The following is a 15,781-nucleotide window of genomic DNA, read 5'->3' on the forward strand; positions in this document are numbered from 1 at the left end:
GTTTGTCAAGTTGACAAATTTGTACACTTTTAAAGCAAAATTTGTGAGCATTTAAGGAGGCGCATATTCATATCTGCCAAGTCTCCCGGATTACCCGGGAGACTCCTGGATTTGGACCATTTATTCCGGTTGTGCGGTTGACAGGAAAATCTCCCAGAAATTACTGTTGTGTCCCATTCCCGCGTCCAGCGCTTCGTCAGGCCGCATTGGCAAAAAAAATCCGACCCAATCTAATCCGGTTAGGAGTTCATCGCGCAACACATTGTTAAGTAGTCGGGAAACCCTATACATGTGCTATTTCGTTAAACCGCAGAGCCGCTCCTTATGCTGACACCCCGTCAGCATAACCATGTTGGGTGGCATAGTGGCCTTAGTCCCATTAAGCTAGCCAGCAAATGCCGCATTCCACAACTAGCAACACTAGACTCTCCAACGTTGTCTTCGGCGTCACCCACTCTGGCATTACGTAGGCCTACAGTCAATCATGGCTTCAAAAGCAAGGAGCGCTAGCGCGAAAAGTATCAAGTATTTTTAATGTAGTGCTCAGCCGAAATGACGCTTGGTATTTTGTTGATACCACAGGCACAGAGCAATGCAGAGTGCGAGCGGCAATTTAACATCGTGAAAAATGTGAGCTCAGAGTAGTGCCGCTCGTTCATGTGTCGCTCGTTCAAGATGCTGGGAAACATGAACCTCGCAAAATGTGAAAGAATTGGAATTTCTTACAATTGAACATTATGTGAAGAATTTTTCAACACCCGCCGTGGCTTTGGCATTGCGCTGCTAAGCACGAGTTTGCGGGATCAAATCTAGGTCGCCGCGGCGGCATTTCCTTGGCGGCGAAATGCAAAAACGCCCGTGTGCCCACCATTGGGTGCACGTTAAAGAACCCCAGATGGCCCAAATTAATCCGGAGTCCCCCACTACGGCGTGCCTCATAATCAGATGGTGGTTTTGGGACGCAAGACCCGAGAATTTAATTAAATTTGTAAGAATTTTTGAAGGCAAAATTAGCAACAACGAAATGCTTGCAAAAGGGAGACCTTGATGTTCATGTGGTCATTTGTATATCGGTGAATAAAATTGTAGTGAAGTTCTCCTGCAGTACTTGAAAATATTGACGTTGGGGGAGGGGGGGGGGGGGGTTGTGTGACTGACCCACCCCCCGCCGGTAGGAAAATCTCCGGGATTTAGTTTCTCCAAACTTGGCAGGTATGCATATTGCAAGAAAATGAATTTTTCAAGCACTCCGTTCATTTTCATGAAATTTCTTTTATGCCTACTTCAATATTATAAACCTTGGCCAAATTTTAATGCTGTGAAATCATTTTTGGTGATGTCATGGGTGGGTAAAAGCACTGATGGCTAGGTGTGCTTGCGAAAACTATCTTTTAGAAACCAAAAGATGGCTTGTGATATTAATGGCTTAGTTTGGCTCAGAAAAGCCCAGTGTGCGTGAACTGTAGTGTTATTCTATATTTTATTGCATTTCAGAAAGAAAATAATTTAAATGACACTTTGTCTACCTTCGTGCCTAAAAATGTTCATTATTTTATTTGAAAACAAGCTCAGATTTTAGAAACTGAGTTCAAGATTTGCATTCCTGAATAAATTTTGGCCCAGAAAACAATGAATGTTTGGTAAATTTTGTGTAGTATGGAAGTGCATTTTTAAACATTCAGACTTCAGTGCAAAAGCATAAAGCTAGAAAAAATTGTTTAGCGTTTCAGATCTGTACCACTTCATTTCTGGGAGGTACATTTCTTAACGTACCCTTGGTATATTCTGGATTGTCATTCCAGGTTGTACTCTTTCCAAGCAATATCATTGAGCTATACAAATTTCATACCATATATTCAGTTTGCTAGGGTACGGCACACTAGCACAGCTGCCAACTCGATGCTGTGATGAATTAGGAGGTCACTTTTATGTTATTGTAGTCGGCACTACATACCAAAAATAACACTGATGGCCCTACAAATTTTGGTCAATTCCAGCAAATCTTTATGGGCCACTCAAGAGCAGAGTTTTGACCCCGGTCTCTTATGCAAGTGTTACATCAACAAAATAGCGATACACTGCTGTTGCTGCTTGTAGCATCAGTTTGGCATCACTGGTGAGGCCGCATCATTAAGTTACTCAGGCAGTGGGGGCTTTATTTCAAGTTCAGCGACTCTTGTTTCACTGTTGCTGTAGCAGAAAGGAGCCTTTAGAGCCGTAACACTTCGAACATAAGAGAACAAGGGATGCACAACAGTGACCAGGACACTGGTGGTTGCTCCTTAATTCCTTTATTTCACAGTATTGTGAAGTGGCATGGCTTTTCAGTACAAACTTTAGTATCATTTACAACCTCTTATCTCGGCCACTACTCCTCTCATGGCCTTTTAGTACTAGATGTTAGTCTTTCAGTGATATTGAAAGGCTGTAGAGTAAGCTTCGACTATTGGCACTTGATTTATTCTTCACCACGCAAACGCATTGAAAATTGCAGTCGCTCGTACAAGGGCTGCTAGGTTGACGGCAGGTGGTCACTGGAAATTCATTGCGGGTGTCCTAGAGAACTAATGTGAATAACATTTCGCTAACGTAATCTTGAATGATAAAAGAACCGGAAAAAAAAAACAAATTCTGTAAGATCAATTTTACTGAAGAGTGAGATTTCTGCTCCACCCTTCCTAATCTTGAAATCTCAGTCCATGTCTCGTACTGTCCAGCTAAGAATTGCTTTCACGAGGCCACCTTTACAGAGCCATAAAGAACACGTTTGAGGTCCTCCTCGATGTTCACTTTTACCTTTACAATCTCGCGCTATGAAAGTAATCTTGATAAGTTTAAGGTTGGTTTTTGGATGCAGGGGTGTATGTACCCTGTAGTACTGCCATAACTTTAATTGAATGCGCTCAGTGGACAGTAAATATAGTTGAACATTGATTTGATGTGTTTTTTACTTCAGTCTTAATCTCCTAGTAGGTGCATTGTTTTTCTCAATATAGATAATTTTGCATCACACCTTCAATATCAAGTTTTCACACATCCCATTCTGGCAGCCCCTTGCTTGCACCGATGCAGAATTGCCATTCAGAATGCATTGCTCTGCCATACAGTGATGCAGCAATTCATTGGTGCCTATACCTGCTTCATTTTGTCCTAACACGTGGAGCACAGAAGCAGGACCGGATGTAAGCTTCTGTGAGCTGATCACAAAGATATCTAGCAGTGTGCGTTTGATTAGCTTTGGGGTTTACAAGTGGCAGCAGTACTGTAACTGAGACATTGGGCACATGTTTGTCCTAAGTTTTCATGCATAAAGCCACATGTAAACCATCCTTTGGGATTGACCATCCTGTAATAGTCCCAGGACTCATGAAAGACACTTTGGGGCTAGGATGTTTGAGTTTTAAGCTAAGCACTATGACAAGCTATTGTTGACTGCTTTCAGATTGCACATGCGAGTAATAACTGGCCATAACCCTTGTTTGCTCCAAATAGTATAAGTTAATTCTACGCTTGTGGCAATTCTTTTTCTTTAGGGAGCAGTGACGTGTGCGTAGCACATCTAAAAATGCTTGGTGTGGCCCGCTGTCCTGGCTTGTTTTTACTAAAGCGCCTACTTTCGAGATTAGTCATCAGGTCGCTTCATGATTGGAGGGCTTGTGCTGGTGCCACAACTGCGATGCCAATGCGAAGTTTCGGCATCAGAATGGAGAGCACTAAATGAAATATTTGTTATTAAAAAGAGCTGTATAAATCTAAAGCCTGGGTGGTTGCTGGTGTCATGAGTGGGTAGTCGTGTACAGACTTCAAATCTTTTAATTTTGCCACTAATAAATTACGTTAGGCTGGCCCCACAAATTGCTTAAGTGTGTCTAGGTGCACTGTACACTATATTTAATTTACAGAAAGGTTTATTTGTGTACCGTATTTATTAGAATCTAGGCTGATAGTTCTTTTTTTTTTTTTTTTTTCAAATAATCGTATACGAAACTCTAGGGTCGGCTTAGATTTGAGGATTTTGAAAAACGCGCCAGTTTTTAACTGAAACTGATAAATATGGTGCATAGTCAGCGCCATCTAGAAAAGTCAGTATCGCAGCCGCTACTAGCCGCACCAGTACCCAACTGAAGTACACGAGCGACGTCGCCATTTTGACCTGTGTCATATCAGAAGTATCGGTATGGTGTAGCATCGGCGCGTGGCGTGACATTATCGTAATGGCACCAAACAGGTGATGCCACTATAGTACCACTTTCTAACAAACAGTTGTGCTAGCTGCAGAGGCATCGTCAAACGTTCAAGCCGGACGGGACTTCGGCATCGATGAGAAAAATGTCCGTCATTGGAGGGGGCAACGGGAGATGCTTTTTGCGTGCACTGCTAGGAAGTTTTACCCAGGAACTTCGATCGTGCACCCCTTAAAAAGTGCATCATCTCTAATGCACTTGATTGTACTGAATATAGTGCACTGTTTGAAAATGGCAGCGATAAGGAAGATAGCGACAAGGCTAGCATCGATAATGACGTAGAATGAGCTCGGCATGTTCATATTCAATAAATGCTGTTTTCATTTTGTGAACCCTGTCCTCGACTTTTTGTTCTACCTACATTCGAGGTGAGCTTTTTTCCCTTGCTTCCGACTTTGGGGGGGGGGGGGGGGGGGTCAGCTTAGAATCGGAGTCAGCCTAGATTCGAGTAAATACGGTACCTCAATTATTTTTCCAACTTCAGGCACATAGCATACATTTTTGGATCTGGCAGAACTTATTCTGAATGACTATGGTGTATGGTTGCACAGCAAAGGTGGTACACACACACAAAGGCAGACAGATGGAGAGAGACCTTGCACATTGTTGCTTTGTAACAGTGGTAAGCGCAAGTTTGTGTTCGTCTTTTGTTTTTCGTGTTAGTGTTCCTATGTGTACCACCTTTGCAGCACCACGGCCGCTGGATAAAAAAATGTGCGGCCTGCCGCATGCATCGAAAACGGTGTGATCCGCCGCGGCGCCACACGTCGGGGGCTGTTGTCTGGCATCGGCATAGCAAATGCGTCAGGAACGCGCTTGGAACACCGTCGCGCGTACCAGCCGACGGCGCGTTCCATCGCCGATGACTAGCGCCGTTCGGCCCAGCCAAGCGGCCGACAATGCAACTACGGCTGTCACATTCGCTCCCATTGCAACGCGTTCGATGCGGCAGGCCGCACCTTTTTTTTATCCAGCGGCTGTGGCAGCACAGTCATATGCCATATAGTCATGCCATACCAACCATCCCCTGTCAAAGCATTTCTAAATGTTATTGTGAATCTCTTTTCTGCTGCTTTCTGCTTCTATGGTGTAAATGCAAAGAATTATTTAAACTTAAAAAGTTAATTGGCACTTAAAGGCATTATACTTCTGTCGTGTAAATAAATAAAATAGTCTGTAATATGAGTTGCGTAATTATGACCTTAATATCTGATAAAACCTTATCTAAACATCATTCACAGCACGCTATCCAACAGAACTATTCGAGAACATAAATTATCTGCACTGCTAAACCAAACAAGCCTTAGTAACACATTCACTACAACATGGGTCACGGCAGTTATTCCCTGTGTGTGCCAGTGTAGGGCTTTCCTCTAGTGTGCAAGTGACATCTTTACAAAAAAAATAATAAATGGAGGGCAAAAACTCTTGTTTCTGATCGGACGTGTCATGGCACCATCTGTGTGGAGCTCAAGAAAGTTGAAATGGAGTGCGACTCACTGGTGACTCGCTACTCAGGGGTCATGAAACATGGGAATCGGACCTTGAAAAGTGCTGCTGCAGTGAGCATGTTAACAGAATTTCCATATGTGGAAGTTCTTGGTTTCAACTATGAATTCATAAAATTGTGGTTCGAATTTATTAGTTACAGAAATGTTATTCAACTTGCACAATAAGGCTCAAGAGCGGTACAAAATCACTTTAGGTTGGTAAAGTATTCTGTCAAAACTGTTTTAATTTAATTAGCGGAAAAAAAGGGCAATTACTACAGACAAACTGAAGGTCAAAGTTTATTTTCTTCAACTTTGCTCCTTAACTGCAGTGCTGGTATGTCAGTGTGATGTTGCAGATTTTAAAGTATTTTCTCGTATTGGGGCATTTCTGCACAAAGCAATTCTCGGGACTTTCATGGTATAATCTCTGGTAGCCTTAGAATGCAATGAAATCCTTCTTTGTAAATAAATAATTACCTATACCCAAACCTCCTTGACGTAAAAATTGACGTTATCAGCAGTTGATGCAGGAACTTGAAGGTAGCATTATACCTGTCTCTCTCTCTCTTGCATCTTTGCGGGCTTGCCAAGTCTCTCTCCTCAGTAAGATTAACGAATTCTCGTCCAATAATTGTGATTTACCAGTAAAGCCACCTTAGCATTCGTCCTTATTGTTGGTTGTTGTATGGCATGGCCAGTCAACTTGCCAACTCTAACCTCATTTCAATCAGTTTTGACACAGTAAAATTAATGGGCTTTCCTTTGCATAGACGTGTGTTAGGATTGGCGACTCACTTGGACAAAACAAAATTAAACTAAGTTGAATGAATATAAAATTAACAGATTTTGACTAAGGCTGTTTTGTGAAATGTCTGTTTTTTCACTGTCCTAATTTTATTACTAATGCAATACCATTTTGGTTTCATCCAATGATGCCTTCGTGGTGAAATTCCTTCTTTATTACTTGTTCATATGGGAGGCACATTTTATGACTCATGAGAAATGCGTTATTGGGTGAGTTGGTGCTTGCTATACATTGTACAAGGTCAAGGGTATGACAAAAATTTGTCTGGTCAGGTAACATGATAAAGTTGCGATCACTGACCAAGTAAAGATGGTAATGTAGTGTGTACAAGGAACCCATACTGGCTCCAAAACGTCTCAATTTTTTTCACCTTGACTTGGTCAATGTCTAACTTATTAATCAACATCGTGTAAGACACAAGAGAACCATCACAGTGATGGAAAGCACAGAAGCCTGTGTGTTCAGAGTTCTCCTCCGTGCAGTTGTTCCTTTGCACCTTACAATTCTGTGCTTGGCAGTGATGTCCTCTGGAGTGAGTGAGTGAGTGAACTTTATTCGGTCCACGATAGACGCGAGTAAACTCGACGTCACCTGGCTAGGCCCACTCGGGGACCATCAGGTCAAACCTGACGGCCCTCTCACTGGGATGTCTGGCAAGAAAACATAGGACCGTCAACCAGTGATTCAATTTAATTAGTTTTTTAAGTCAGTGTTGAAATTCCAGGACTGTTGCTGTATAGTACAACCTCAATGAAAAATCTGGACATGGGTACTCTGCCAAGTCCAGATTTGTCAGCACAGCAAATGAATTGTTACTAACAATAAATTGAATCCCTAGATTCTCGCTAATTCTTTGCATTCATTGTCACCCTGCAACATATTATTCACATTTTCATTTCATTTAATTTTTATTTCCTTAAAGATCCTGAAGGGCTATTACTTAAGTGGTGGGTTTCCACAGAAGGTATAATTGTCACGACGATTCATGTGAAAGTTACGCTTTGCATGAACCTTGATGGGCAGGTGATAGCAGCGATGTTGTGGGAAAAGCCGTTAAGAGTCTTGGGCTGCTCCGAGAGAAAAAAAAAATGAAAATGTTTTAGTGTGGGCACGTGAATGAGTAACTTGTAGTGCATGGCCTGCAAGCAGTGGTCATGGCAGTGTGTTAAAACAAATTTGTGTTTAATGCAGAACTTTTCATCCTCACTAAGCAGCAATGCACCTGCCAGAGAGATAGTCTGGTCATATTGTTCTGTAGTGTTGTATCGCGTGATCTACTTCTTTGACATTGCCCATGATGAGGCTGCACACTGTTTTGCCACTACACAATGGTTTTTCAACTGTAGTCCAGATTTCCAGGCACCTTTGAGATAGTTAACCATATAAGTGTCGAGGAATAGCCTTGTCCAGTAAATTTCTTGTGAAAACTGCCAAGGAGAAAAGTCCTCCGATGCCGCTGTCCACCAGTAATTTCGAATGCCAGTAGTGAGGCACACTGATTCATTCAATTTGCCATGGTGGCTGTATTCCAATTGGGTGCAGAATGTAAAAACTCTTGTACCAACCTTCAGGCACACATTAAAGAGGCTCATGTGGTCAAAATTAATCCAGACCTCTCCACTGTGGCATCTGTCACTCTGGGACGTTAAACCACATCACGCAGTCAATTGTCCACCTTATTTAGTCATTGCAGTGAGTTCGCTATTTATTTTGCTACTGGAGGAAAGCATCAGCAGTGATGGTTTTTGGTACTTCACACCAAAACGCCAATGGCATGTGGTGCAGATTGCATGGTTTTTGTTATTAGCTAGTTTCACACAGAATTTGGGAATTTAGTATCGACATGTCATAGATATTTGTTTAGAATCCGGAAACAATGCTCTGTTCCATTGTGCAGTGAAATAATTAAGCTTTTTTTATGAGCAGTTCTTTAGATTTTTACCTGCACTTCTTGTGTGAGTATTCTAAAAATTAGCCATTTGCATTATCTTGAAAGAGAGTGAAGTCTGGCTGGGCGTTTTAAATGACTTGCCTATGTGAAGCTGCTTTCTCTAAATTTATCCAAGTACAATAAAAAATGTGACATGGTATTGATGTTGAGCAACATTTTATCAAATAAAACTGATTGCAGTGTGCTTGTCTCCTGAATTCAACATAATCTTTCCAATATTCTTTGAAAATGAATCCTGGCAGTTTTGACTATACTATAGTGAGATCAGATTTCAGAAAGGAGGATTGAAAGTTGCCTTTGGAAGTCCCTTAGAAAAATACCTTATAAGCAGTGAATAAATCTAAGCGAAGTGGTGATAGGTGTGTTTCTATTTCGCTTCAACCTGCACACCTGATGTGTTAGATAAACGATTAAATATTTTACATTTTGATTTATCAGTGCTAGTGCAATGTTATTGTCCATTGTAAAGTTAGATTTAGATAACTGTACTGATGCTTTCTTACATAAAGACCAGTATTTCTTGTGACTTGATTCGAATGAAATTCAATATCGTAGAAAGCTGCCTGACATTGTAGCATGGAGACAAGGGCGGGAAGGTGGCAGAGTGTTGTTTCATTTGATCAAACTTAATTGCCATTGTTCTTCACATTTGTGTCATATAGTTCACATGCCTTTTTCCTTGACACACAATTCTGGGGATCTCTTTTTGCAGGCCTACAACAGACTTTGTGCTTCTTGGCTTTATCTTCATCTCTTCGTTGTGTTTGCTCAAAAGGAGCAATAATCACTACATCCTCTCTGTCCTTGTATGCTGTTTTGTTGCTAGTGGCGTCTGCATGGGTGACTGTTCAGGAGTGTTGTGCCTCTTTGTCTCAAAGTGTGCGTGCGTGTGTGTGTGTGTTTGTGCACATGTCTGTGCATCTCAGTTGGAGGGCAGAAGAATGCCAGCCAAGAGAACTTTTGGGCCCTGCGGCTCAGTGCAGTAAAAGCACGTAATGCTCCGTTTCCATTTTTGCTGTGCTTTCAGGTCGAATCAGCCAGCACCCACTACACTCCTAGTTCTGCCTCCCGCCGCAGCAAGAGAACATGAAACTGTAAAACACAGCAGTGAAAATATTCTGCGCACCAAAGCGGTGCAAACAAAATAGAGGCAGCGCAGGTGAGGACTTGTGAAGCCGACAGTGTGGGCATCCAGGGTACCAAGCAAAAGAGAAGCACATAGAGATGACCAGCAAGTGGCGAGCGTCGTTTACCTTCCCTAGATCGTTGGATTGCAGTTGCAGGCTTCTCTGCTGAGCCACAGCTCTTCTGCCCCCCTCGGCTGCAAACAAGATCCACACTGCTACCCTTCAAGGCAGCAACTGCAACACCAGCTGCAGCTTTTTTTTTTTTTTTTTCCCCTTGCTTCCTCTCGTCTTGTCCACAGCCTTTTCTTGTTCTTTTTTATATTTCAACGTGTTGTAAGAAAACTTGCCTCCTCCTCCCACTTTTCATTCAAGTGCCCTGCTCCCACTTTTTTGTTCTTTCCCTCGCACAAGAGTACAAAGAATGTCGCCACATGTGGAAATTTGGCTTACTTCCTTTGTTGTGAAATACTGGTGTACTCATTAATGCGTCACCAGTCAGTGCTTATATTCACTGCACACTCGCATGGTGCACCTGCTCATATCGCAAGGATGCTTGCTAAATTGGTGTCCCGTTTCTTTGTTTTTGCCTGTTTGTGTGCTGTTTGCCATACTGCTGCACATCGTCAGTGACTTCTTTCAGCCTGTCACACTTGACTGCTTCATCTTTCTTGTGGGCTTCACATGCACATCCTTTTAATCACTTAAATATAGTTTTCGTGCATGCTTTCTGATAAATGTTAGAACCATTGCAGCCTTGTTTCACAGTTTTTTTTTCTTTGGTCAGGTTTTTAACAGCAGGTAATATCAACACATGTATTCAGCCTCCAGTTCCTGTGTTATTTCTATTATGTCCGGCACTGCGCTTGTTTTATTTCGTGTGTGTATGCTTTATAATATCCATTTGTGGCTGTCCTTTAGCTACATTTTATTATTTTTTTTTTCATGGTAGTTTTGAAGCCCGTTTGTCCAGGTTCACCAACATCATTCCTTATTCCTATCCTAGGATGTTGCCAACAAGGAAACAGCATTTCCTGGTGTGAATGAGAATGTGTGAGTGAAAAAAAAAAAAAAAAAACTGCGATGGCGGTCTGACTCATCACCTCAGCACTCTCTGTCACTGGTTGTTGGGGGACGCATTTCCGCAGAGTTACTTAGCTACACTCCCTGTTCCCTGCAGGCGTCTGTAACCTGGACAACAAGGTCTTTGTGGTGGGTGGCTGGAATGGCAAGCGTGGCCTGTCGTGCTGTGATATCTTTGACCCCCTCACCAAAGCTTGGAGCAGCGCTGCTCCTATGCTGCTAGGTAAGCCACTGTTTTTATCTTTTGGGGGGGCCTTCAGAAGTGTACTTGATAGCCATGCCCAGCCCTTTGTAAATGCATCAAGCAGTCATGACCAAGTGCTTCATCTTGACAACTGGCACAGTGTTACTAGAAACGCCTTTTCCGAAAACAATTCACACATGCTGGCGCATTAGGCAGGTTCTTCAAAGTTGTGCTTTCAAAAATTGCAATAAAAAGAGCACATCAGCTACTTGAAACTTGCAAATATTGGAGCTTTAAAATGCCAAATCATATATTGAAGTACTTCATTGGCTGTTTATCTGTTTTATCATATCATCGTTGCTAAGTGCCTATAACAAATGGAAGGTTTAAAACAGTCGTCACTCTAAGAGAATTAAGAGTGGAATGGGGATGAAACTTTGAAATGATAGATGAGTTAGTGTGTAGAACATACAGAAGTTAGAGATGTGGAGTAATGAGATCGCAAGGAATTGTCAGTCATGTTAATTGCAGAGTGTTGCGAGTGTCATGAGGAGGCTAGAATGATTGCTGTGAGAGAAGTGAAATTCTAAGTGAAATTAAAGATTGCAAGAATATAGGGGACATATAGCATAGCATCTATGACGAAAATGCCAAGAGGGCAAGTCGAATGGGGGAGGCACAAGAGTTGGTATTTTGCAGAATGTACTGAGGAAGTTCCAAAGGTGCAAAACTATTGGGAGAGTCACAAGAACTTAAGGAATTATCAAAGTCAAGCTCATTGGATCATGTCATGGTGGTCATTGAGAGACAAACATTAATAGCTCTATGAAAAGCAGGTCAGATCACAATGAAACTTGGCAGGAATACCTGGGGCTTTGCTCAGCTTCCGTTGGGGAAATTTCAAGAAATTAAGTGTTCTGCAGGGCCCACTAAAACACTTCACAAAGAGATGAAATTTATATGCGCAGGCACAATGAAATTCCTTTACAAGTTGTAATGGGCTTTGAAAGCTCTTTAACGCAATTAAGAATATTAAATTTTTATTTATCAGTGAGGTGCACCCAGTGACAGATGGTAGCGGAGGAGCTATCACAGTAGCTGCATCTGTCGTAGGAGTGAACTAGTGTCCAGAAGGCACAGTGCATCATGGTGGCATGGTCTGCTTTTGGCAGGAAGGTGTGACAGTTTCATAAACTTCATAAACAAGCTTCTTAAACTTCACTGATCTTTGATTAATGATGTTGCAAAGCTGCATAGGTCTGCCAAGAGTTCTCTGCAATATTCATTGATGTGAAGTAATACAGGATAACTACAATTCTTGGATGCTTTGGAAAGGGAGGTTCATCACTGTTATGCCAATTTAGCCAGAAATACTAGGTTATTCCTTTAATATTTGGTCCAAATAGTCCTGCTGCAGGAGGCTTCATTTCTGAACAGAGGCGTTGGTTGACCCTTTCAGTGTCACTGATGTATGTTACTGCATTTCTGTCCCACCATGTTCCTTTTGGCATTCTTTTTGTCAGATAGGAATGCGAGGACACCAGGAGAGCATTTATTATCAGTGTCTTTTTCATTTCTGTGCCACCAAAAATAATCTTGTGTTCATCTTGTAATATTTCAGAAAAAGAAAACGAGACTGAAAGGATTCATTAGCAGGCATGTGGAGCAGCTAAATTTGTTTCACGATAATTTGCAATCATTTGATCAACAAAGGTGCTGCATTTCTAGGATGTCTGCAAATTAACTGTTTATGTGAAATCAGCTTTTGTTTCCTCAGTTCTCATCATGTTCGCATCACTTCTGCATGTGCACCTTTTTTTTTTCTCTGGTTTGTTCGGATAGATTTTTAAAAGGTAGCTTTTAAAAGTGCTTTTCCAACAGTTCTGGTGGATTTCTGGAGGAGAGAGCGGGAAATTGCCTCATGAGAAATCACAATGTTCAGGCAGCTTATTATTTATTTATTTGACAATACTGCCAGCTGCTTTTTGGCAGCCAAAGCCAGAGTGGTACATAGAAAAGAAAAAGGGACACTGTACAAGCAAAGAAAATGACGAAATAAAATTCGAACACTGCAAGATCATACACAGTGCAACACAGATCATACTTGTACACTGCGCAGAACAATATCTGCGAAACTAAAGACACGAGTTAAATTAAAATTCGGTACGAAAGGAATTGCGTGCTTCGCTCACATCTGAGAAATAGCTGATAAGAGTCGACAGTACGCTTGTTCGTTACCTCTTGAGGAAGCCTGTTCGTCTCTTATCGTTATGGGAACAAATGAAAATTGATAAGCGACAGTTCTAGCCTGGGGTACAATAAGGGTAAGTTTGTGCTTTCCGCGGGTACTTCTACACGTGTGAAACTAAGTATTTGTCAAAATTCATTCTAGTTTGGCCGTTGACTATCATGTAAAGGCGTCTTCAGACGGTGTAACTTACGGCGTTCCTCCAGTGTTGGAAGACCAGACCTTGAACTGAGATCGGATAGTGACACCTGTCTTCCGTAGGCATTAAAAATGAACCTGAGTGCTCTTTTGTGTACTTTTTCCAGCTTATCTGTATCAGTCTTAGTGTGCGGGTCCCAAACGACATCACCATATTCAAGTAGCGGACGCACCAGTGAAGTATAACCAATTAGTTTTGTTTTGCTCGTACAGTGCTTCAGACGTTGCCGAAGTAACCATAGTCTTTTTGAGGCTGGCGAAACTATGTTTTGAATGTGCGCACTCCATCTTAAGTCACGAGATATTTCAATCCCCAGATATTTAAACGTATCGACAAGCGTAATGCCAACGTCGTTAATTTTGTATGCATGTGATAGTGGACTCTTTTTTGTTACGGTCATTTGGGAGCACTTAGGGATATTTAGGGTCAATTTCCAGGTCTGGCACCAGTTAGAAATTGATGTTAGAGAATTGCTTAAGAGTAATTGGTCATCTTTAGCTTGAATGGCATGATAAACAACGCAGTCATTCACAAAAAATCTACATTGTACGGCAGTGTCAAACAAGAGATCATTCAGATATACTAGAAAAAGTAATGGTCCAAGGACGGACCCTTGAGGAATGCCTGAAAGGACTGGAGCCATTGATGATTTAGAGTCACCTATTTGAACATATTGTTGGCGTTGCGTTAGGTAAGAGTCAAGCCACTGCAGAATACGCTCATTTCTAAAGAGACTCCTTAGTTTTAATATCATTTTGGAATGCGACACGCGGTCATAGGCTTTTTCAAAGTCTAGAAAGATTACGTCGACCTGGCCACTATTATCAAGAACTGCAAATAAATCGTTAGTAATGTGAAGTAACTGTGTCACTGTTCAAAGGCCATGCCTGAATCCGTGCTGACTGTTCAAGAAAAAATTGTTGCCTTCTAGGAAGCTGCTTAAATGTTTAAAAAGAAAATGTTCTAATACCTTGCTAGCTGTGTACAACAACGACACCGGGCGATAATTAGTTACTGTGAGCTTATCGCCACTCTTGTGTATCGGTATAATTTTACCTATTTTCCAGTCAGAAGGAACTTCTCCTTTCTGCAAACTTTCGCTAAAAATAATATAAAGATACTTGGCACACCACTCCGCATATCTAAACAAAAATGCATCTGGGATTTCGTCGGGTCCCGAAGATTTCCTAATGTCTAAGCTAAGCAATGCTGAAAAAATACCTTCTTCTGTGATTAGTAGCTCTGGAAGTTCATACATAGTTGCGTTGCTGAAATCTATATTGTTATCGGCACTGCGCAGAAAAATGGACGAAAAGTAGTCGTTGTATGCCGTTGCTATACAGGTTGGGTCAGTGACGTCCTTTTCGTGTATTTTCAATTTATTAACTGGTTCCTTCTTTTGTGTCAAATGAAGCCAAAACTTTCTTGGGTAGCTGGAAAGGAAGTTGTGCATTTTGACATTGAAAAAAGTGAATCCGGGTGATTTTATTTTCGAACGCAAATCCGATCACAGCATAGCCAAGGTGCCGCTATCTCTCTAGTTTTTAGACAATAGTCGTTTTACGCGCTGCTTTAGATGAAGGATTTCGTGTGTTATCCAGGGGCTTTGTCGTTTGAACTTGTGTTTTTTCAGGATGTATTTATTCATGCAATGATGCACCGCGCATTTCAAGTGCAGCCACAAACTATTAACAGTTTTAAAGTTCCTGTGGCACTGTAAAAAGAAATCATAGTCTTGTTCCAGGAAGTCTAATATGCTAACATTGTCCGCATTATTGAAATCATAGTAGGGCCTTGGCTTGCTGCGCTCAGCTTTATGCCACAGTTGGCTTTTAAAAAGGACAGAGAAATGGTCCGATATACCGGGCACGATATCGACAGTATAACCTAGCTGACTGACGTTTTCGGATTTGAAGACGAGGTCAAGAATCGAACTTGATACCGCAGTTTGGCACGTTGGGGTGTGCACTACCTGGTGTAGATCGAAGGCATATGAGATATCTAGCAACAGATCCGCGTGTTGGCATGTTGAAGTAGCACACATCAAGTCCCAATCTATATTAGGCATGTTGAATTCGCCACTCATTATAACGCAACTGTAGCGCTTTTTGTTGTCGTACAGAAAGTCGTGTAGTGCCTCCAGCATAGAGATGTCAGCATTGGGTGGTCTATAGACAGCTCCGATAACTACGTTTTGGCAGGAAAGTTTGGCAGCTATCCACACCATTTCAGTCTGCTTATTGTGTGGGACCAGCGTATACTGAACGCCTTTCTTCATCAGAAGTGCCACTCCTCCCCCTCTTGAACAGTGATCATGCCGAATAATTTCATGCGTTACAGGTACAACATCTGCGTCATCTATGCTATCGTGAAGCCAAGTCTCTGTTACCACAGTGATGTCGGGATTATAAGCAATGAGTAAACCTTCCAGATCGTCGCTTTTATTTACA

General features: G+C 41.8%; 1 protein-coding gene across 3 annotated transcripts in view; it reads left to right on the top strand.

Moving 5' to 3' along the window:
• The window catches only part of LOC119436415 (influenza virus NS1A-binding protein homolog B), an 85,829-nt gene that overhangs the window by 54,217 nt on the left and 15,831 nt on the right, over positions 1–15,781 (top strand). For all 3 annotated transcript variants that reach the window (XM_037703257.2, XM_037703258.2, XM_049657676.1), the window contains one exon: positions 10,798–10,923. In XM_037703257.2, the coding sequence (XP_037559185.1) occupies positions 10,798–10,923 (126 nt within the window). The remainder of the gene's footprint in view (positions 1–10,797; positions 10,924–15,781) is intronic.

The sequence above is a fragment of the Dermacentor silvarum genome, chromosome 1 (genome assembly GCF_013339745.2).
Source record: "Dermacentor silvarum isolate Dsil-2018 chromosome 1, BIME_Dsil_1.4, whole genome shotgun sequence".
Taxonomy (NCBI): Eukaryota; Metazoa; Arthropoda; class Arachnida; order Ixodida; family Ixodidae; genus Dermacentor; species Dermacentor silvarum.